Below are 23,584 nucleotides of genomic sequence, written 5' to 3'. Positions count from 1 at the left end.
GGAAGGTAACATGAAAGTGAAACGTAAACACCTTTGATAGAGACTCAACTAACCGCTGGTCAGCACTTAACTCAATCATGTCAAATCAAGATGACTGCCATAAAAATGTTATATTTTCTCTATTTAGGAACTCCTTCTAAAGAAGGTAAGTAATACTACAAATAAGTACTCAAAGCACTTTGCAACTCTAACCAGAGTGTAAAGCACTACACAAGGGGATTACTTACACTGAAGACACACCATTGATACAAAACACTGCCACTTTATGCCACTATGTGACACTTTTTAATTATTTATGGCAAAATTTGCAGGTTATTCTGCTGTTAAATTCAAAGAAGTTTAGGGAGCTAAGACATTTGTGCACATGCAAGCTTAGCCAGGGTAAACGATAAATTCTAATGTAATGAATGAAGGAAGAAAAAAGTTTCTTTGGTTACCCATAGTTCACTTCAGGGTCACATTCAGCTAAGGAGAGAAATCTAAAGTTATTACAAATACGTATCGCTGGAAATTACCTCCTGGTGGAAAATTAAGAATAAATACCTCCTTGCTTTTTTAGTTTAATTTCAATACTTCCTGATCGCTATTTGGAAATTTTTAATTGCTTTTTGGATAACAATTTCAGGAGGACAAGCTTTGATAAACTAAGCAATTTATTTAAAATCCACAGGACTTGGATGACTAGGGTTTGAGCAACAAGTAGGATTTTAATTTCTTTAACTTCCAGATGAGCAAATCCAAGAGGTGCAAAAGCTATCAGTCAAACAGGAAATAACGTTTAAGAAAGGACTTCAGGCCAAACTAGAAAAAATAGTTCCTATCAGGACAGCCTGCAAAAATAGAAGTGGTCTGCAAATACAATTACTCTTAACAACAAAACCCCAAACCCCAGTAAATTACCAAAAGTCAAGTTAAATTAAATCCCACAAGTACATAAAGCCACAAGAGTCTTCAGCTCTGTGGAGAGGAAAGGTAGAGAAGACAAGACCTACAACAGGACAAAACAATGATTTTGCCCCTGCTTTCAGACAGGAGAGTGACAAACACTGAAGTATTTAGAGGGGACTACTGAATATATAGATACTTCATCAAATATGAAGTAAAATTCAAAGCAATCTCTATATGCAAGAGGTTAAGTATCATATAATAAAATCAAAATGTATGACTAGAAATTTTTACTAATGGTTTTGTTTATAGGGGCAGTGAGACTGATTTATTCAGAGGAAAAAAATGATCCAGATGAGTTAGAATGCAAGACTTCAGAATATACTTTGAAGGAAATACATACCTGGAGATAAATGGAATACAAGAGAACTGCCAAAAACAGAGGCTAAATAACTCAACTTCCTACTACACCAGACGGAAAATTATTTAAACTAGAGCATGAAGTAGAAGCACAGGACGGGTGAAAGATAAAAGCAGAAGCCACAGGTTACGTTGAAAGGTTACCCATTGGAGAGCTTTGTCTTTAAACCTATTTATCATTATCTTTAGTAACTCAGCACAAGCAGCAGAAACAACCCCACTAGTAATTTATAGTCTTGTATCAGCTAACTTTATAATACAGACTAGAACTGGAGTATTATACCAAAATAGTTAAGCACAGACTGGAGGAACACAAGTGGAAAGTAAATCTCAAGCCTTCAATTGGGCACTCACTGCATGAGTCTGCTATAAACTAAGAACTTGTTTGAAAAAGATGGTGGGTTAAGAAAATCAGATATATTAATTGACCACAGGATTGCTATTGTGCTGTTGTGATGCTACCGTGAATAAAGCAAATGCAGTAAGAGCGTACGAAGCAGGATGCCCCTACCTTGTTTATTCATGCTACTGTACAAGGCACATTGTACACTGTGCTCTTACACAGAGAACCACAATTCTCATAAGCTGTCTCCAAAAGAGAAGGTGACAGGAAAGAGAAGCTATCACACAGAGCCTGCAAAGAAAGCTGACAAAGTCACTGCCTCTTATAACATGTTGAAGTAAACATCAAAATGGTTCTTTATCTTAAATATCTGCTGTTCCATCCTGTCAAGAACATTTCCTAAGAGCTAGTTATGAATGCATTTCTGCTGAAAATCAGATGACTGATGAGGACAGTGAGGGTCTGGAACAGCCTTAAAAAGCAGCAGGAGGAAGACGCCACATGTGGAGGCAGAGATCAAGCATTTTACAAATCAGTTAACACATGATCTACAAATATGGGATTGGACATGATGAACAGGAAAGACCCTTTTAAATCCTGCATTCTTGAAAAAAACTGGAATTTATAAAACTAGAATTCGTTTGGCAACAGTCAGAAACTACTTTCTACAGACAACACCTCAACAGCACTGATCCAATATAGTCTAGCTACTCCAGTCAATAATTACATTACAGCCAACCAAACATCACTGGAAAACTGACAAACACATCACTAGATAACATGACAAACTGAAGAAGCAAACTGCTGCAGAGCCCAAATTTACATGCCTTTCCACATATGAGGAAATAACCAAGCTCACATATCGCAGCTCAACAGTGAGTGGAAAAAATAAAATGAAGTTAGACCCAAGATCTTCACACATGTAATGTTAAAAATGCAGTCTTTTGGGTTTAGGAGTTTTTTTTGGTCCTTCTCCACTGGCCTTCTATTAAACTTTTGCCAGAATACTGACAACTAGCCCAGAAAAAACAGGAAACCCTTCAAATGAGGGGCCAAAAATTTCACTTCAATGGAAATTTAGACAGCCCTTTAAGCCAAAGTCTAGAAAATATGCCTTTTTCTGAGAAAAAAACTCCCCCAGTTTGGGGGGCGGTGGTGGGTGGAATTAAGGAGAAATTTGGAAAATATCCTTGACTGATAACAGTTGTTTTCTATGGCATGTCCCTAGCCTATTAAAAACACCTAGAAAGACAATACATAAGATAGAAAACAGCTGCAATCCAAAGTCTCCAAGGCAAACAAATCTTTTACTCCCCCTTGCAACTAGTTTCTACAAATACAGCTTTTCCTTGCCAGGGCATTAACTTTTCCACTGCAGACTCCTCCTTCAGTCTCTGTACTCTCTCTACCAAAAAATAAAAATACAGAAGCATTCATTTTCATTTTATAGTGAGGTGACTAGTATTTTAAAACATAATGTCTTGGTTTGTGATGGAATTATCATAAAAAGTGTTTTTAAAGATAGGAAAAGTTAAATAATCTACAGTCATTTACTGGACCAGAAAAAAGTGTAGGGTCCACTTAGAGTGGTATAATTAACCAGATGAGACTGCTGCAGTATTGATCATCCGCTGTACAGTTTAGTTCTGACACAAACTGCATGTGCTCTGTCCAAAAACAGGAGTGTCATAGCTAAAGCCTCTGTTGATGTTTGTGTCTTAAAATTCTGATGAAACTGATCCTGATCCTAGAGCATAACACACCTTTTGCCCTGCCTGATAAAAATCAGAGATGGTTTTCCTTCTTCCAGAAGAGAAGTACAGAGTTTCTGACCCAACAGGCATCCCACCTTCCAGGATAGTATAACCAAAAGGTTCAGTTACAATCTCTCCAGCATTCCTGCACAGAAGGAAAGCTTTCTACCTATGAAAAACTGAAAGACTGCAAGTGATACTGGGAATGCAGAAAAAAAAAAGTTTTGACTATGCCACCTTTCTTGTATTTTTTTTTTTAAAAAAAGCTGACAAGTTCAAATACAAGGCAACAATTTTTTTTTTCCAAATCTGAAATAAAAGCTGTTCAAGATAAAGCTTTTGGTGTCTAACTCGCCATCTTTTTATTTTGTAGTATCACGTGAATTGCTCATTAAACATTTAACAATATGATTTAAATACTTAGTTGTTCTAAAGATTATTTCCATTTCTTTTTGTAGTGTGTTGAAAACCAGCAATTTCCTCAGTAAATGTGTAAAGATGACACAAAGCCAGAGTTATCTGGGGATTTAGTTTCGTAGTAGTGTTCAATTTTCTGAATATCACTAATACATACATATGCCAATAAAAAATTATTTGGACAGTACTCAAGTCAAGTAATATTTAACAAACAAATCCAGATCTTAAAGCATCTTCAAATACTGTGACTAAACTTTACTATTAGACTGAAGTTCAAAAAAATACGGCTTTACATACCTGTGATGTTTGGCCCTGCAACTTTGCAAGTTGAGTTGTTCGCATGTTTAAGGACTGGCTCCTTGTAACTGTTGCTCCAGAAGATTTCCCATTAACTTTTCTTTCTAGATGACAAGTTACTAATAGCTTTTCTTCTAACAACACAGCATCCCACGGATCTTCAGCAGTCATACTTGAAGCCCCCTCTCCATCATTCTCTGTCTTATTTAAATTCTCCCCACTATCCACTTTTGGTTTACTTAGCGGATCCAAATCTAACCAATCGAATTTACTAACATCCCTGCAGCTTTCTGAGGCTGGTAGGTTAGAAACTGTAGACTTTATAGCAGTCATTTTTAAGTCCGTGCTTGACTTCCCATTTTTCAGAAATTCTGAGGTGCTTGCAATTTTGTCAAATACTTTTGCCATTTCTGGTGTAATTACTGGAGGATATATAGGTAGGCTTCCTTGTGGATGGAAAGGTGTAGTAGCTGCCAATGGGTACGAAATGTATTGCGACTGCCTTGGAAGACCAAGATAAATAGGTTCTCTAGAGTGATAGGAGGACATACCTGGATGGAATCCATTCTGAAATACACCAGTCTGTTTTGTGTAAGAAGCTGAAGGGTAAATAGGAGGTAAAGTGCATGTCACAGGTGCTGGTATCCCAGGCATCCACTGTCTTCTCTGACCTGTAGGCCCAAGATAAAATTGCGAAGACAGAGATGGGCTCAAAATCGGACTTGCTGGTAACATAGGTACTTTACTAGATTCAAAACTGTCATCCAGCAGCAGTTTCTCTAGTTCAGCATGAGTAAGCTTCTCTACGTCAATGGTACTTAGTTTATCTTCCATGCTTTTGGCATCAGACTCTGGAAACACCATGAGATCATGGTCCTGTTTGTTATGAGTCTGTGCTTCTTGTCTGGTGCTCCTTAACGAATGAAAAGTTTGTTTATTACCAGCTACACCTCTTTCTTTCTGCATCTTAGCTAGCGCCTCCGCTTCCATCTGCAATGCCTCCTCTTTGTCCACATCTTTTGACCTTGTGGCTGCCAAAGAAGGTGATGAGCGTTGTTTAAATCCATTGCTACTGGATATCTGGGCCATGCCGCAAGAGCAAATGTCCATTTAAAGAACCAACACTTCCCTTGTACTCGTTGTCTATCCTTGGCTTCAGAATAGATTTAGCAGATCTGAAAAGGAAATGAAACATAAGAAATGCATTAAAAACACATACATGGAGAACTACTATGTTCACCCACTGACAAGGCTGCACACATCCTTCAGAAACCCATGTCAAAATTTTGAAGAGACCAATATTTTTTTTTTGGGGGGGGGGGGTGGGTGTCATACTTAAAAAGAGAAGCCACACAATTACATTCACAGCCTTTGAATTATGTCATATTCATTTAATGTTCTTACTAGTACTCACCAGTAGGTAGAATAAGTAATTGGTTTATTTTTGCATCACTAAACCTAAGACATAAAAGCTACATCCAGGTACCTAACTGTTCTCAGGTTTGAGCAATTCTGCACACTTCGCCAGGTTCAATCTCAGAAGTAGAAACCATTCTAAAGACTATACAAATATCCAGCATTGACAAAGCACACTATCGAGAGGACTTCCAGTTCACTTCAATATATTACAAAAATGATAGACCTATCAAACTGCTGTACTATGATTATGATGGTCATAATGATGCTGAAGGACCTCCCTTCCTTTGCAAAATATCATTGTACTTTACCCTCTTAAGAAAAGTAGTAGTAAAGCTTATGAAATGCTATTTCTTGGACAAGCAAAATAAGCAATGTAAGTACGGCTGCTCCTTAAGTAATCCCTTAACTGCCCCTTAAAAGAAGCATCATTCACTGCTAGGTAAAAGGAAGAAACTCTGACAGGTCACTTTTGTTTAAGGCCACCACCAAGAAAATGACATCTTGCATTCCTACAATTGCAGTCTTGTGCTCAATACAATTATACCACTTCCTGTATTTACCACAATATCTATGCCTCTCTATTAAAATAATCTTACAAGAGATTACCACAAGAACCATGTTATTTTTTCAATATTATTCCTACTTTATTCTACAGCTTTTACACAGCCAGGTTAGAGTTGAGTCCAGGAGATAAGATGTCTTCCAGCAACAGCTAGTATGCATATCAAGTAGCAAGATAAAAATCAGGAATAATGAGTTTCTGCTAGGACGGTTACATAAACAGTCATCCTCATTAAAACACAGTTTCACTGAACTAGATGAGCCCTTTAGATGCAAATCATCACAGGCTTAAGTCGTGCAGCAATCTACAAATTGGAGATTTGCAAAAAACTCTGCAGCAAATTAACATAGATAAGTCAAAAGTCTGTCTTTATGTTCCCTTGCCATTTGCACCCCCTAGAAGTGCTTTTTGGGGTTTTTTTGGGTTTGGTGGGGGGGGGTTTGGGGTTGTTTTGGGTTTTTTTTCCCCTTCTCCTCCTCCTTGAATCAGACCAGAGATACATGCTTTAAACAGAGCGTACTTCTGTGGACTCACCACAGACAGCAAGATTCTTAACAGACTTCTCACAGATTCTTCAAATTTTTTAAGACACTGGCCAAGCTTTTGTTTTATCTACTTTATTTCAGCAGCTTATATTGTGAAGGACAGATATCTTTGTAAGAGGTTCTATACATTCCAGCTAAGTCCGAAAAAATAAAATCAGGTGAAACCCTTCACAGAGCAAGATTAAACCAGAATGTTTAGAATGATGTTAGAGTCACCAAGACAAGGTTTAAATAAAAGAGGGTATCTTCAGAAAGACTGAAAAAGTGACAGACTAACAAAGTTACAAAACCCTGAAAACCACACAACTGAAGTCCTGGGGAATAAAGACTTAAGGAAAAGTATGTATCCATTCCATGAGACAATTATTTTCAACACAGATAAAATCTACAGGAAAAAAAGCAGACACCAGATCCTTTTCCATACAATATATTAAGCTGCAGAGTTTGACATTCACTAAAGCCACAACTATTGCCATCAGGAAGGAATCCCGTCCTATCTACCGCCTAATTCCACAGTCGAGTGTTGAATCCGATCAGGGAACAGATTTGGAAAAAAAAAAAAAGCACCCAAACCAACAAAACACACCACAAATGCAAAAGCATTTTGCTGGGTTCCTTTATAGAGGGCAAGTCCCTGGTCCCATTTACAGCATAGCTGTGGCTTCCAGTGCCATTCAGTTATTTACTATCCTCCTGTTAGCAGGACAGTCATTCTAAACCTTCTTCTAAAGATGTACTGAGTGTTTTGTAGATGATCTAAGCCTAGAAGCCACAGGTAACATCCTAACAAGAAGTCTAATATACTTCATACTAATGGCTCAGACTGCCTCGGTATCCAAGCAGGCTTTAGGCTCTGTATTAATTTACAGCTGGTTAAGGATGCTATGTCAAATTTTCAGATGCAAGAACACCCTGACTTATGAAGTCCTCTCAATAACCCCTATTTGGCTTTTCCAAGAAGGGGCAGCATAAGGCAAGTGCAGTTTTCACAGTCTTGCTGTTGCCTAAAAATTCTAAATAGCAGTAGGATTTTTTCCTGAATTTTAATAAAGAAACCTAAAATAGGATCATAGTTTCTGACACTGTTCAGAATTGTTTGGGCTACAACTTTGAAGAAGATTATCAATGCGTTCTGGTGCTGCTTGATAATTACAGCAGCAAGTGATTTTTCTTAACGGAAAAAATATCAACATTGCATGATCTTCAAAATGACTATATAGAACGACAACTCTGGCTCCTTAAAAAAGTAGGAATCCTTATTTTTCTTCGGCAATTGACAGCTCTGATCTCTATACTCGCCAAGCGGTCTCCTACTCACAAGGAGTCACTGTTCCACAGTCACGATTGCAGATAAAACACACATTCCTTAGCACTCAGAAACATGGTGCACAGCTACTGCAGCACATTCATTTGGAACATCGAGAAAATCCAAATCCCTCAATAACTGCTTGTTTATTTTACAATTTCACATTACAGGGCTGCATTTTTGTCTGTGTATAATAGCACACTTGCACTGACAAATCCAGTGACTTCTAGCATTCAATACAGACACATATTATTAATAGTAGTAATCTGAAAAGTTGAATTTTATTTCTATTTTTGCAAGATGGTCTCATCAGCACATATACACTTAATTTGATCGCTGTATTTAAGTCTTGTCCTTGGGAAACTTCTAAACACAAATCAGTGTATAAATTCCTGTCAAATTTTATAAGCAGACTGCAGTTTTCAAACACTTTGAAGTTAATAAATGATAAAAAAAATCTGGTAAAATTGCAATAGTTTTAGCAAAACTTTATCCTGCATGCCAGTTTTAAGCAGTAAGTTCACATGATAGAACATCAGAAGCAAAGCTCCCTAGGCTTAAGCATGATTAAAACAAAGACAGACCTTCTCTTAAATAGTAACTACACTGCATCAGTTAACATTTTCACAGAAGTTTAGCTTCACTTTGAACTTCTGACTTTGTAGCCATCTAAGTTCAAAGGCAGAGAGCAAGCAGAATTTAAACTCCTCCAACACTTACAAAGAGAAGGGCAAATTCCGCTTGGACCATCTATCAGCAGGGAACTTCACTCACAAGACTGTTTCAATTCAAACCCCAGAAACAGGAAAGACAGATCCCCGAACCATTACTGACCATACCACACGAATTCACAAGAAGCTTGCAACAACTGGAAGTCATTGGAAGACCTACAGTCAGGACTGCTCTCATCCCAACTGCTGCACACTATTTTAAGTAACAGCAATTAATCAGTTTTCAACTGTCGATCTGTTCACCTTCAAGAGCACAACCCTTTCCAAACACTTAAAGAATAGGTCAAACGCTTCTTTTTCTTTTTTTAAAGAAAAAAAATAGAAGGGACTGAAGAGATTATAACATAAATTTGAAAGCGGTAACACAATCTCCTACACCACTCATTTCTCCCCTAAATTTGAAGTTAAACGGATACATTCATACTTCATACAAAGGCACCGTATTTACTGCCCTAGCAGTAACTCACCTATACTGCCTCTTAGTATATATAAAGCACTTCATATAAAAGCAGGTCTAAAAACCTCAAACATTCTATTTATCTACAGCCTTGAAAAAAGGTAATCTGTCTCTTGCAGTGAGACTTAGTTAATGTTGAGCAATATTTTCTTTAAGTATTCAACCAGATGTGATCAGACACAAGCCTGCAGACCTTTTTCTTTCGCTCTAGTCTAGCACAGCTTCCCTAAGAGCAACACTCCCTTGGTGGCAACTTTGAATAAGTGTGTTTAGAGTCCAAAGTTTGTTTGCTTGGCCAGGTACCTGTGTATTGCTATGTAATTTTATTTCAGTATTGCTCATTATTCATTATTTCAAAGGAGTAAAATGCTCTTCTTTTTTTAACAAAAAAGAAATATGCAGCAACAAAACTTTATTAATATCAAGAACAAAGAAACAAAGAGACATCTTACCATCTCCCTCAGCTCAAAGTTTCTGCACGGAATGGAAATTAATTTCAAATCAGATTTTTCACTTAGAGGCTTACATAAAAAACTAAAAATATATTTACATATGCACTAACCTAGCAAATACATGAAACTGAACCACAAAGAAATATTTTTCTAATGAGGAATTTATAGGTTTTTGGTAAGAAGCCTCAGGAGAATCAATATAGGATGTTACATCTCTACCAGGACAAAGACCCCCAAAGTTTAAATTAGTTTCCTATCTTAATGAGCAAGGGATGACTTTATTAGAGATGATCCTGTTACCTTAAGCAGAGGTAATCTCACCATCTGCTCATGTACATGTTAACATTCTTCTCTACTTCAGAGGAGTTGCACAACAATTTTCTTTAAAAAAAACAAAACCCAAGGCTTTTAACATCCTATTTATAATTTGTTCCAGTGCTAAACAAGCACAGAACACATTACTTGGTAATTCATTCTTAAGAAATACTTTGTACTTATCAGAAATCACTGCACATAAATTCCCTGGAGTCCAAGCACTAAATACAGAAGCAATGATAACAAGTCAGACCATTTCCTGCATTCCTTATAAAGTAATGCCCTGACATAGAGTAGCCAGAGGTCCCTCAAAACAAGTGCTATTTTCACAGTAACTGCGGTTATTTTGACATTAATTAAAAAAAAATATATATATTTGGGGCATTCCCCTAACCTTGAATGACAGCTAACTTCAGAATTAACAAATCTTGCCTGCATACCAGAGACGGTAGCAGTTCTATGGGATACCACAGAAAACTTAGCAAAATAAGACAGCAGTAATATACTATGGAAAGTACTAATCATCTGGAAAGGAATTCATAGCAAGACATTTGCCACAGCAGGAAAACTCCTTAGCAAGAAAAAACACAAGAACTTTGATGTTCAAAAACCCTCTCTGCCAGATCCATTCAGATGGCTACAAACAGAGAAACAATTGAACGGGTATTTCAAAAAGTCGTATCATCAGCAAATCCATTATTTTTAAAATTACTGTTAAGTTTAAATTAGAATTTTTTCTATCATGTGTACATAAGTAGTCCTGAAAGCTTAGTGTTTGAGGTATACAGTTCTACCACCATGTCTTTCCAGTTAAAACTTAGTAGCTTCTTTAATCTGGTAATTTTACCAAACTTAGAAAGTGCCCCCCTTACAGATGAGATTAACACAGTTAACCAAAAGGTTGAATGGATTTTGTTTCTGGTCATATCTACAGAATCTTCAGAGACAATTTCACTAGCTTGAATACAGGTGCAATTCTTAATTGGGCACCAAGTCTGAATCAGCACTCATTTCTCAAATGCTCAAATCATTCAGCTGGTAAATACCCAGGCATCTGTACCGAGACCAGCAATTGAATCTCTTAACTTTGATATTGAAATTTCATTTGTGTTTAAAAAGCATAAATTCATCACAAAACTTCTGACCTTGAGAGCTAGGTCAGAATAGGGTGTTTCTAGTACTAGGACAGGAAGCCTCCAGGAATGCTGCAATGTCTTTCAACATTGGCAACAAATCCCTTGAAAAATCCAGCCCCGTCCGCTTCAGTGCTTATAAAACCACCTATGAACTCTTCTATTTAAATTAACTGTCATGGAGGACACTGTGCCAAAGACCGTTACTAGATATGGCATACCTTGTAACTGTGTTATCTTGATTTTTTGATCAATGCGTCAACACAGACAAAGGGTGGAAGCGTCCATCACGATGTTCCAGCCAACTCAGTGTAGGCAGCTACAGCTACCTACAGATCATATGTTCTCCATCACCACAAAGTCTTCTTCCCCTTCTGGAATCAGTGGTTCATACCATTAGCCACTGAAAGCCACTCCACCAGTAGATACTGATACATGCAGATTTGGTACAGTACGATTGCAAGCTTCTTCAGCATATTTGTGCTGTTATACTCCTCCCCCGAAATTTTGAACCGAATCACCATTTCATTTAAGTCTGTTGAAGAGACAGGGCTCTTAACAATAATTAAATTCTACAAGTTTCATAAAAACAAGCAACCCAACACCACCAAGAACACTGGGTGCGAGAGCTAGAAGAGAACAGTAGCATGAGCTCCTATTATTGGACACCACGGATTTATTACCAGGATAATCTTTATAAATGCTTGAATCATGGCAAGAAGTCCTTAAAGCAAATCAGCTGATGACACAAATCAACAGGAAACTTGACATTGGTTTGATCACCTGTAGAACTACTCACCAACTTTTGCATCTCTGTATTCCTCCCTATTTTGTTCTCAGCTCTCTTAACAGCACACCTGCAATTCTGTTCCTGCCTAGTATTTTATGGATGCAGATACAAGAAAAAGCAGTAACAAAACTGATGGCATCCAAGGCTGTTTCATTCTGATGCATTTGGCCAAGATTCTTCTTTTCCATGCCTTACAGCCAAGCCTATTACCAGCATTGTTTGACAAAGGCTAAGAATTCTAGTTCTGTTGCAATGTTTCTCCTTACAGAATAATGCTTTCATATCCTTCTGTTTCAGAAGTTTCCTCTTAGAAAACTGGTTCTCTTGCTTTCAGGGCACCTCTGAAGTTGTGCTTTTATCCATGTCACCCTTACGATCACACTTTTTCACCAACCCCTCTTTTCAAAGGGTACTTGAAAAACATCCATGCAATACGAAATATTCCACACAAAATCAACATTACCTATTGGTTTAGGGTTTGGTATTTTTTAAGTAATGTCATTGCCTCAAATATTTTTATTCCCCAGCTGAATAGTTTACACAGTAATCCATGACTTGCAAAATAATTTTACTCTAGAATATACCATTTTCATGGAACAATTAAGACTAGAAGGGGCCTCGGGTCTCTAGCAAAAAAAAAGCAGGGTCAGCTTTGAGAAGGTGACATGGGTGCTCAGGGATTTATTCAGGCAGCACTATCACAAGTTTGGTTATCCATACAGCGCAGGCCTGATCACAGCAGTATGTGACAAACCACCACCATGCATCTATCTATCTATCCTAGCACTTCCACTAATCCCAATACCAGCAGTGCTGAGCAGAAGGTAGACAACATTTCAATTATGTACCCAATTCAATCAAAAATATAGAAAGTGTCCAGAGCATGGTGGGGGCGAAGAAAGACAGGAAAGAAACATTTGTGCTATCTGCTTTAATTACCTGAATAGAGATGCCCAAACACCTTCCATATAGTTTTATAACACTCTACAGCATAGGGGGAGGGCCATGGTAAAAACCCAAATTTTAAGTTATATGCCTGAAGTAAGCCCTGCAAATATCCTCCTAATGTCATGAAGCATTCAAAACACAGCAAAATGCAGGAAGTTCATGATGCAATGCACAGTGGCTATTAACACAGGGAGATGAAAACAAGCCTCCCCCACAAAGACCCTATTCTCTGCCCTGTGCAGCAGCGCACAGTATACACCTTCAACAAAACACAACCAAAACCACTAGTAGCATAGGGAGAGAAAACCACGTCACCACAGCTCTGTCCCAGACTTAACTTGAGATCACTGTATTAGTATCAACCTACCAGTCTAACCAAACGCAGTTCTGCTGCGGTAGCCTGATTATTTCTACCACTCGCTTCAGCGCATGAGTTTCCCCTCAGGCAGGAAACTTGCACAGTTTCAGTTATAACCAGCAGATGCTTCTTAGTCACAAACCTAGTACTTACGAAAGTATTAAGCAGAATTGTTGATTATTGACAGAACAAATGCACTGTTCTCATGTACTTTTTTGCTTTATACTTTTGAAAATACTAAATGCTTGTTAGATATATTGATTCAATGACTACTTTTAAAAACAACAACGCTACACTAGTGGAAAACTGAACAGCATGGCTATACTCGGTCAGACCAAAGGTTTATCTCAACCTTAACTTGTCTCTAAGGGTGGCTTCAGAAACACAAATGGAAAAAAAGCTAAACCAAGGCGAGCATGTAATGTCGTTTCCTCAAAATACTCTTCTGGTCTCCACTAATTTGCCACTCAAGTACTTCCTGAATCCTGAGGTAACTTCTCCAATATTAAGATCTCTGATGGATTTTTTCCCTCCAGGAATTTGTCCAGCTGCAGGCTGAACTCACGCAAACTTTCAGCACTCACCTTACACCTCAGCACTGCCACCACCCTTTGCTCTTCTGCTGTGACTACAAGCTAAGCAGAAGACCATATTAGTTACTGATAACCTGTTCTTGAGGTGTCTCCTACAACTACTACCATCAATTACTATGAGCTATAAACTCTACGTGGACCAAATTACTTCATCTAAGTAATCACACTGTAAGCAACCTCTAGATCACAACTCTTAACACAAATACCATGCAGTCCTCGTACACAACATACTGCCAGTTTCCAGTTATGGTTGGTTTTCTGTAAGTGATGTTTTGTTCGCAATTTTAATGCCACACACCTGAAAATTACAAGTTATATGAAATACGCAGACATACGTTCTCTATCTACTTCAGTCTCTTCAACAAAAGCACTCTGAAGCGATCATCACTTGAAATTATTTACTTGGAGTAAGTTTAATTTATTTCAGGTTGCATGTCTACTAAGGCATAGATCAAAATAATATTTCTCACAACTTTTTTTTAATGTGAGCTTAGAGGAAAACATTGTATTCTAAGTCTTTTATAGCTTAAATGAGGTTTACCATTACTGGCATGCTTTGAAACATTTCCCCTTTCACTTACTTGTCCAGTATGGAAACAACTTCTGCATTCTTCCGCAAAAACGGACATCACAGCAACCTCCTCATGTACAACAGGGCTGGATGAATGCTCTATTAGATGACCCATGTTACTGACCACTGCTGATAAAACCGAACACTGGTTCTGGTAAGTAATTACACATCCTCATCTTCTACTTAAAGTAGAGAAACATGTTTACAGTTACACTTCCACAAAACAAACAATTTATATTTGCGCTATACTCTCTCATTTTTAAGTTTGTTGTACTATTCTAAAAATAAATAAATGCCACAGTAGTTTCTGCACTAACTGCAGACCCTAAAAAGCAATACTTCAAAATAAAAAAAATAGAAGATCATTAACATTAGGGTTGACCTTACAACAGATACTACATTTTATGAATTCTAGTCATGTTCACATTGTGCTTATACTGTCCTACCTATCCATGTAAATTTACAGCAATTTTTAAAAGCTTCCATAAGATAGCCTTAAGATTGTTCAAGAGTTTAACAACAAACAACATTCAATCCTACTCTAATCAAATTCAAATCTAGAACTCATTGTTCTAGATGGCCCCATACTGGTCTGGTTTCAGTCCCATGTCAAAGCCTAACAGACACACACAAAAAAAATCCCAAGACATCACCTCTGCATTTTTTATTTTTTAAGCAATGTTTTAATTCTTCAGCTAGACAGCAGATATAATAGCAGCACTGGATAAGAAATACCAGCAGTTTCAAGTTAACTTAGTTTGAGACATAAGAAACAGAGGAACACAAATTCAGAAAAGATTTTTTTACTTGACGTTTTGAAATGCATCATTCTCCCTTGAAGGCATTCGATTTTTCCCGTTGCTACAGAGACAGCTATTAAAAATATATAAAGATAACTAAATCCTCAATTTATATACACTGATTATCTGTGCTGATGAACCTTTTGTTTGAGCTTTTAATGACAATAATACTCCAAAAGGAAAGAGGAAATTCAAATATCTAAATCATTACTATTACATTGTAATCAAGACAAATGTATTTTATTAAATCAATCAAAATTTTAACTCGTTCTTAAGATTTGCTATGCATTTTTTAATAAAAAAGCATCTTTATGTAAAAGACTGTTCAAATACAGCACAGTGTTTAAAAACATGGGACTCCAAAGTTTATTACTTGTTTGGTTTTGCAGAGGGAGGGTTCCCAACAAAAAAGGCCATTAACTTCCAGTACTTGTTACTTCTCCCTGTGCTTTCTCCTACTGCCTTTAACACAACTTTCTTCCACTGTCCATTTATTCTTACTAGCTTTGCTTCAAATTTTAAAGTTTTGCTCTCAGTTTAAAGGAAAAAAAAACAACTTGGTGGGCACTATAGCCCCTTCCCCCCTTCCCCCCCCCCCCCTTGGATAAATGAGCCAAATTTAAGCAACTTCTTTTCCTCCCAGATGCATAAAGGAAGTTTTTTCCAGGCCCACTCTGTGTTGGGGAAAGGACACAATTGCCTTCAAAGCTAACAAAGTACTTTTGTCTGTCAGATTTCATTCCTCTACCCTATTTCTGCTTCCCCTTTGGATTCTTCATAAATCATCCACCACTACCACTCTTGAACACAGTTCATATTCTAAGTACGTATTGCACAACAGCTTTTACAAACATCACATTTTTTCTTGAATTTTCAGTTCCCTTCGGAAAGGGATTTGCATTAAATGTGCAATGATGTTATTTAAAACCTGTGCATGTCTTCCCCTACCCCAATCAGCTTAACTGCACTATGCTCTAGGACCACATTTCGAGTAAGTAACACAATGATGACGAAGAGCACCAGAGCCTTTCTTTTCTTCCAACCTCCTTTTTTTTTTTTTTTTTTTGAGTGCATCTTACTACCACATTCTCTTTCGCCAACAACAGCATAGCTGTTAGTGGGAGGTCACTTGTGCTAACAAAGATACCAATATACCTTTTTTATTGCATTGATGCAGAATAATAAACTCGATTAAGTTGTGAACAGTCAGTCAGTTACAGGGTTCTACTACTAGTAGCCGGAAAGCTTCCGGAGGAAGCAGCGGAGCTGTTTAAGGATCAGCTTTGTAAACACTCAACTTCTCTGGCACCACGGGACGCACCACCTCGAGGCTGGCTGACCCCCTCAAAAAGCCAACCAGAAGATGAACAAAAAGGAAATGTGACCTGGTGTGTCTCCGCAGCCACAGCCAAGGCCCCCCCTACACCGGGCGGGCACTCGGGCTCCCGAAAGCCTCCCCAAGCGCCTCCCGCTCGGCCCCAGCGCGAGCTGCCCGCACCCCGAAGCCTTCACCCTCGGTACAAACAGCACCCCCGAAACCCGGAGTGCCCCGAAGCGCAGGCAGCTCCTCAAGACATGTCGGAATCGCCGCCCCGGGCCAGCGGCGGCACCGCTCCGGACAACGCAGCTCGCCCATCGCGTACTTTTAGCGGGCAGCGCCTTCGCCGCCGCCTCCCGGCTCGCGGGAGCCCGCACAGACACGGCGCTGACCCCGGCCCCGCTGCCCACCCGCCACCGCGGCCCGAGCCCCCTGTCCCACCGCTCGCAGGTGCCGCCCCGGCAGCGCGGGGAACACCGGCCGCCCCCGGGCCTGGAGCCGCGCCGAGGACGAGCGCCCGGAGGCCGAGGGTCGCGTCGCGGGACCCTTGAGGGAGGAGAATGCGAAGGGGGGGGGGGGGGAAGGAAGGCAAGGGGACACCGGCAGCGAGAGACAGCACCGGGGGGAGGAAGCAGAGCCCCACCATCCAGCGGCTGAGCCCCCCGCGCCTACCTCGCAGCGCCGCCGCCCCGCGGCGCCGGCCATTCCCCTTCTCCCCGCCGGGAACGCGCGCCCCGGGCCGGAGGCAGCCCCCTCCCGCCGCTTAACCGCCGCCGCCGTGCGCTCACTTCCGGCCCGGCCCGCAGCGCTGGTGCGGGGGAGGGGGCGGGGCGCGGCCCCGAAGAGATGGGCGGGGCGGGGCGGGGCGGGGCGCCGGGCACCCCACTCGGACCCTGCCCCGGGCGCCTCCCGCCGCCGCTTCACCTGTGCCCCTCGCCTCCTCCCCGGGGCCGGCGGCGCGGCACGCGGCGGAGCCCGGCGGGCAGCGGGGGTCCGGCCCCGCGGGGGAAGCGGGCTGGTAGCGGCGGCGCGTCCGGCGGGGGCCCGGCGGTCACCATAGCGGCCGGGCCGCCGCGGCCACGACAGCGGGGGCTGGGTGGCTGTGAGGTGACTCTCCGTCATTTCCTCCCCTTATCTCCCGATCCTCTTAAGAACGCTCGGCGCGGCTGGAAACTCACACAACGCACCCTAAACGTCCGGCCGGGAGGCCGGGCCCGGGGCCACCGCCACAACGCGCCGCCCCGACCCGCCGGGAGCCGCGCAGGGTGCGCGGGAAGAGGGGGAGGGGCGGCGGTGGTGCCGCTGGGCGCTCGGTACCGCCCGGGGTCCGGTGTAGAGAGAAACGGTGTCGCCACTTGGCAGCCGACGGCCCCAGCGGTGCGGGACGACGCGTCCCGCCACGCAGAAGTTCGCTTCATTGAACGTCAGGGCCCTGTCGTCAGCTCCAACCTTCCCGACGGACCCACGCGCCTCGGACACAACGTTTTGGTTTGGCCTTCACAATAGCTTCAAAGGAACAAAATGCTTTGAGGGCGCTCAGAAGTATTGCCCGTGGGATCTTATACAAAGTTTAAACAATGGGCCTTTCCTAAGATCGAATTAGAAGTTGCAAGGGGCATTTAAAAGTAACATGATTTTTAATGTAGATGAGAAACAATTCCAGAGAGAATATATTTTGTCCATTCAGGGGATACTACTTAAAATAATCAAATTCAGTTTATGCCTATTGGTATTTTATCCAGCACTTAGCACACCAAAGTTCCAAAAAATACAAAATGCTTAACGAAGCATAGATGACACATGAAAAAGTGTCAGTTTAGATGCTGCAACATAAATGAATTAATAAAAATAAGTCAGAAGTACATTGCTGGCAGTGACATTTTCTGTGTGATCATACATAACCCCCACCGTTTTCGCATCTAAGCATCTTCTGTTGGATAAATCTTGTCCTAATACCACTAAAGACCATGAAAGCCCTTGCAGGTGACTTCAACAGAAGAGACTTGGAAGGCTGACACAAAATGTGTTCCTGTAGAGGCACCATAGGCATGACTCTTTAATTACACAGATTAAAAAAAAATCACTGGAGCTCTTACTACCCTTGTGATCTAGGCCATCGAGAATTTTTCAGGTTGTCAGTTACTAAGAGGAGAAATCGATCCTTTCTAATGCCATTCCAGTATCGACAATCAATAAGCCAACTCTGCTCCACTTTGAACACAGAATGGAGCATCAGTAGAAGACATCCACTTTGCTCTCAAGGTCCAGGTTTCTTTCCAGACTGCCTGTCCAAATACACCTTCTTTTCGGATGGCATTTTGTATTTTTTGTCCTGGCAGTTGTGTCTCCTGGCCACCTCTTCTGCCGGGCTGCTGTGGTGATCCTGGCCAGAAGCACACTGTACGTGGAGGAGTCAGTGACCCAGGTCACAACCAGACGGAGGCCTGTGCTGTGCTGCCTGTACAGCCTGGCCTTCAGACCTGTCTGGTGTCGTGCATGTCCCTTGGCCGCAGGACGAACCTCGCAGCTCCTTTTAACAGGAGTCTGCCAGCAGCCCCCGCTCGGTACCAGTGTGCCCTGAGAGTTTTACACCATCTGTGTCTCCTTGCCCTTATCTACAAGTGCAGCAAAAGGTTCCTCTGAGAACACCCTTTCTGTTTGGCTGTAGAAACGATGGGCAGAATTGTTTTTGTGTAAGAAAACCCTATAATGACTGACATGGAAACCCTTTTCTATGGATGGGGTCCACAGAGAGTGCTGTGCCTGTCCGATGCTGCACAACTGAGGGTTCCCAGCATCTCCAGGGGTGTAGGATTGCCTACGCTATCCTCTCTTCATAGTGCTGGCTTTAATGAACAGCAGTTTAAATGGTCCTTTACAGAGGCAGAGTGCCTTTCTTACTGGGATCCTAACGGACCAGCACCTCCTGGGGCAAAACAGTTCCCATGGGGTTTGTGCTGCTTTCCCCCTCACCCACAGGTCACACTAAACTGCTCTGGATTACACCTCTGACTCACTGGCCACAGGGTTTGTGCAGTCCTGGGACAACTATTTGTCTAGATTTCATCCATCACCAACCGAAGGAGCATTAATCTGCTTAGTCTAAATAAAAGGCAGCTACCACATCCAACAATTTCAACAAGATCATGACTATTTGACTGACCAACCTCCATCACATTGCGTAATATATGACAGTATGACCAAGTCAAATACAAATCATAAAAGCTGAGATAGGAAAGATGATTTGGTTCATTCTATGGATTAGTGCAGAACTTCAGACTGTTATCAAGCCAGTACCATGATAACCGTGAGAACCTTCTGTGCCTTTCCTTAGAAAGTATTTCCTTCTTGTCAGAAAATTTTCCTGCTATTCTGCATTTAGTTTAATAATTTAAGCCCATCCTTATTAGCAGTATCTCATTTTTGCAAAATATTCTAAAGGTACTTCACGTTAAATAGGTACCGCTTTCCTTTTATCACACCGAGTACAAACTGAACATGCTATTCCTTCCTTTGCTTTCACTCCTTACACTGAAGAACAATTCGAACGTCAGTACTTCTGCCTCTGCTTTCATTGTTTCTCGTGCACATTACATATATACCAATTACTGGTGCACTCTAGCAGCAGTAGCAGCCAGTTTTAGAAACAGCATTTGTGTATCAGATGCCACGTAGTGTTCTGCATAGCTGGGCAGCCAGAACAGTTCTGCTTCAAGAGAGGGAACTGCTCGGCATGGGAAGCCCAGCTTCTAGGTAAAGCGACACTAACCCCTAGATAGTTGAGCCACCGAAGGGAACAATGACATAGCCTGCAGACTTGCTTAGGAATGGATAATTACAAGTTACACATTCCCGCATGAGAAGATTACGTCAGTTTTAAAGTATTTCTTATACAGGAAGTTATTAGTAAGTCCATGTAAATACAATGCACAAGGTGTGTGTCTCAGCAGCCTCACTATCTTGCTGCTACGCATGTTGTCTGTGATATGTTGGCCAAATGCCACAGTTGCCCTGAGAGTTTTCAGCAGGCACTCGATGAAGCTATGTCTTGTAAAAAATAAAAGTGTGTTGCAGATAGACAAGCAGTTAAAACCCATATTATTTTTTTAAGTAACATTTTTATTAAAATTTGAATTGCATACTACAGGCAGAATAAACATGAGAGATTTTCGTCAAATATTTGGAGAAAGTGTGTGCTGTGCTCACTATCCCGACACTTAAACTTCACAAAAGGATTTCAGCACAACATAGGCAAAAATCAAATCAACTTGTGTAACTAACTATACTGACACTGGTATTAACTGGAAATACGACAAACTGCAACTGGCAGACGCCTTTTAAAACAATACTTAGGATACAAGGAAGCTTGATGTATTCCCAGATCAAAAGGACAGCTACACATAACAAAACATAACAAATGTGTTTTGCTGAAGATAACACGTGGGAAGTAAAACAACAACAAAAAAAAACAAAACAAAAACCAAACCTTTAAAAACATTGCCTTAATTTTCTTCTCAGCCTAAAATGCGTTTATGTAAGCCCTCCAAATTTAACAGATGAACGCCTTAATTTAACTACTGGAATTGCTACTTGCCTCTAACTAATTGGAAGGAATAAACTTGATGTCTGTTGTTAGAGTACTCTTTTTGTGAATGAGAAATTGTTAGTAGAAGCACAGGGATTATTAAAGGACCAATGTGTTTCCTCTGACAACAGCAAGATAGAGCATATTGTACCAAGGACAAAAACTCTGTGCAGATAGCATGACGTGTACCAGAACATGGCACTTGGTGCAGCACATCTGTTCCAAGGAAATTCCCAAACATTTGTTCATTGTGGCAGGGACTGCCGCACAAAGTTCACCCCCGTCCCGCTGATATGCTCCCCTTGGCACAGCTCACGCGCAGGCGCCTCACTGCCCGGTGGAGCGGTCTGGGGGCACGGCACCGCGGGGCACGGCTCGGCAGGGTGGGCCACGCTCCGCTGCGGCCAGGGGCGAGCACCCGTCCCAGGGCAGCCAGCCTCGACACCGCAGTCCCAGCGCGACTCCGAAGAACTTCGTGCAGTTGTCGTAACTGGCGAGCCATGCTCAGCGCTGTGGCTATTCTTGGGTGGCCTTCAAAAGCCTTATGGCCTGTGACTTGTATTTATGGAACAGTTTAGAAACTCCTATTTAAAGAAAAAGGCTTAATTTGAGTTGTAAAGCACACTAATTCCGACTATGCAGGAAAGGAAAACTATGCATCTGCATTTACAACTCAAATATTAGGCTGCTGTTCAGGATAGCTGTAAGATCCAGTGATGTTTGAATTAAAGGCTAAAGAGTTTAAATTTATCTTGTTATATTTTCTTAAAGATGTACATATAAAGAACTCATGTTAAATATACTGAGAAACTATTAGCTTAAACAGAGTAAATACTATCAAAATCTACCAGTCCTCAGCTAAGCAAGACAGGTAGTACTAATGTCCTCAAGGTGACTCCTATGTATTGAAAGGCAACAAGTTTTAAGCACTAATTCTGGAATATCTCATAATCTATCTCAAAATTTCAGCTATGAACTTTTTTTTTTTCTTTGAAAACCAGCAGAGGGAGACAGGTTCTTTTTTACTCTTAAAGAAATCAAAAGATCATATTACTTCCTCAAAAATTCAGTATAATTTCCTAGATTAGCCTCACAATGCCTTTTCTTGCAATTTTGAACTTCATTATTAATACTCACTTTTCTTGTTCTGAGTATTTATTCAAGCTTAGCTGGCTACTGCTTACATCTGCAGATATTTATTCAAGAGTATGTTGCTATTAATATTTTATTGTGGATTTCTTTCAGGGAGAAAGGGGATATCAGTGTTAGTAATGAATGAAGGAGAAAAACAGGCCATTCCTTCACTGCTATGCAACAGCTTGCATGTGTTTTCAGCGTGTGCAAGGTCTGCATATGGCTCTCAAATCTATACAATAATTTCAGCTGACTATATATACAAGTTACATATTTAAGGCTCAAGCGTAGGAAGAAAATTCTGCTCTGCAATCAGAAAATACTGCAAATAATTTCAAGTGCAAGTAAAATCCTCTCTTGGGTTAATTTCTTAGGTTCTGTTTCAGTAAATGGGAATTTAGGCACTAGAAGCCAAAATACTACTACAGATCTTGGCACAGAAGCTTAGGTATGTCCCAGACAATTTAGGCAACAGTCTCATGGCATGACAGGGCATACATTTGAAATTCATAAACGACTTTCCATATTTACCCTTTTTTTTCAAATAAATTATGTCCAGAAGAGCTATTAGGGTAGGGAACTAAAAAATAGAAGCAACTTAACACATTTCATTACTTGTTTTACTGTAAATACTTTGTGATAACTTTTAATCTATTTTTTCATATAACTTCCCTTTACAGATGGTTTACATAATCAGAGAAGTAGTTACAAGAAATGTTTTTCGGATAGGATGTGTTCCATGCAATATGCACAATTTCTACCATTTGAAGGCTTTAAATAAAATGAAGCTTCTGAACATTCCTAAAACAGAGTGGAAGTAGAAGAGTTAGAAAAATGCACACAGAAAGTGTGTCAGTACTGCAATATACTCAGGAGGTACCATGGGACAGCTGTTAGTCTACAGTATGCTTTGGCCAGGGCTATTCAGGTAAGGATGATGCCAGAAAAACCTGAGGGAGAAACTGCGGGCAACAGGATGCGTACCTGGAAATAGCAATCATTCCTTGGGTAAAGGTAATTGAGGTAATTGGGAAAACCTCTGGTATTTAAAATCCCAATCACAGCAAGTCACACTTAATCAGACATCCAAAGGCAGAGGATGATAAAACTTCATATTGATGACTCACTTGAATTATCCTGTATTGAAGAATTAAAATCAAACAAGCAAAACTAAACCAGCACTACCAGTAGGGATCCTGGAGCAAGAGACTTCCACAGTGATCTCTTTGGCAGGTTGCTAAGAAAGGGGCTACAGGGTCTTCTCCCAGCTGCCCAAATTCCTGCAGCTCCAAGCTCTCACTAACAAGATCTGCTATTTCCTTTCTGGCATGACCTAACTGCAGGAAGCTTCTTGTAGTGACCCTATGTTCATCAGTAACACCACTTCATAGTTCTTTAAGCATTGCAAGTAAATGAAAATATTCTACTATTAAAAACATTTGAACAATTCC

At 40.7% G+C, this 23,584-nt stretch overlaps 1 protein-coding gene across 4 annotated transcripts in view; it reads right to left on the bottom strand.

The window, feature by feature from the left end:
* Window positions 1-5,226, bottom strand: part of PIK3C2A (phosphatidylinositol-4-phosphate 3-kinase catalytic subunit type 2 alpha) — a 40,279-nt gene extending 35,053 nt beyond the window's left edge. For 2 of the 4 annotated variants that reach the window (XM_086472426.1, XM_086472428.1), the window contains exon 1: window positions 4,117-5,205. In XM_086472426.1, the coding sequence (XP_086328552.1) occupies window positions 4,117-5,205 (1,089 nt within the window). Of the gene's footprint in view, window positions 1-4,116 lie in introns of all 4 variants that reach the window. The other 2 variants (XM_086472427.1, XM_086472425.1) reach the window with 2 other exon arrangements.
* Window positions 5,227-23,584: the final 18,358 nt, after the last annotated feature.

This window comes from Leptosomus discolor, chromosome 12 (assembly GCF_034619465.1).
Source record: "Leptosomus discolor isolate bLepDis1 chromosome 12, bLepDis1.hap2, whole genome shotgun sequence".
NCBI lineage: Eukaryota > Metazoa > Chordata > Aves > Leptosomiformes > Leptosomidae > Leptosomus > Leptosomus discolor.
This window is presented reverse-complemented; position numbering and strand designations above follow the sequence as displayed.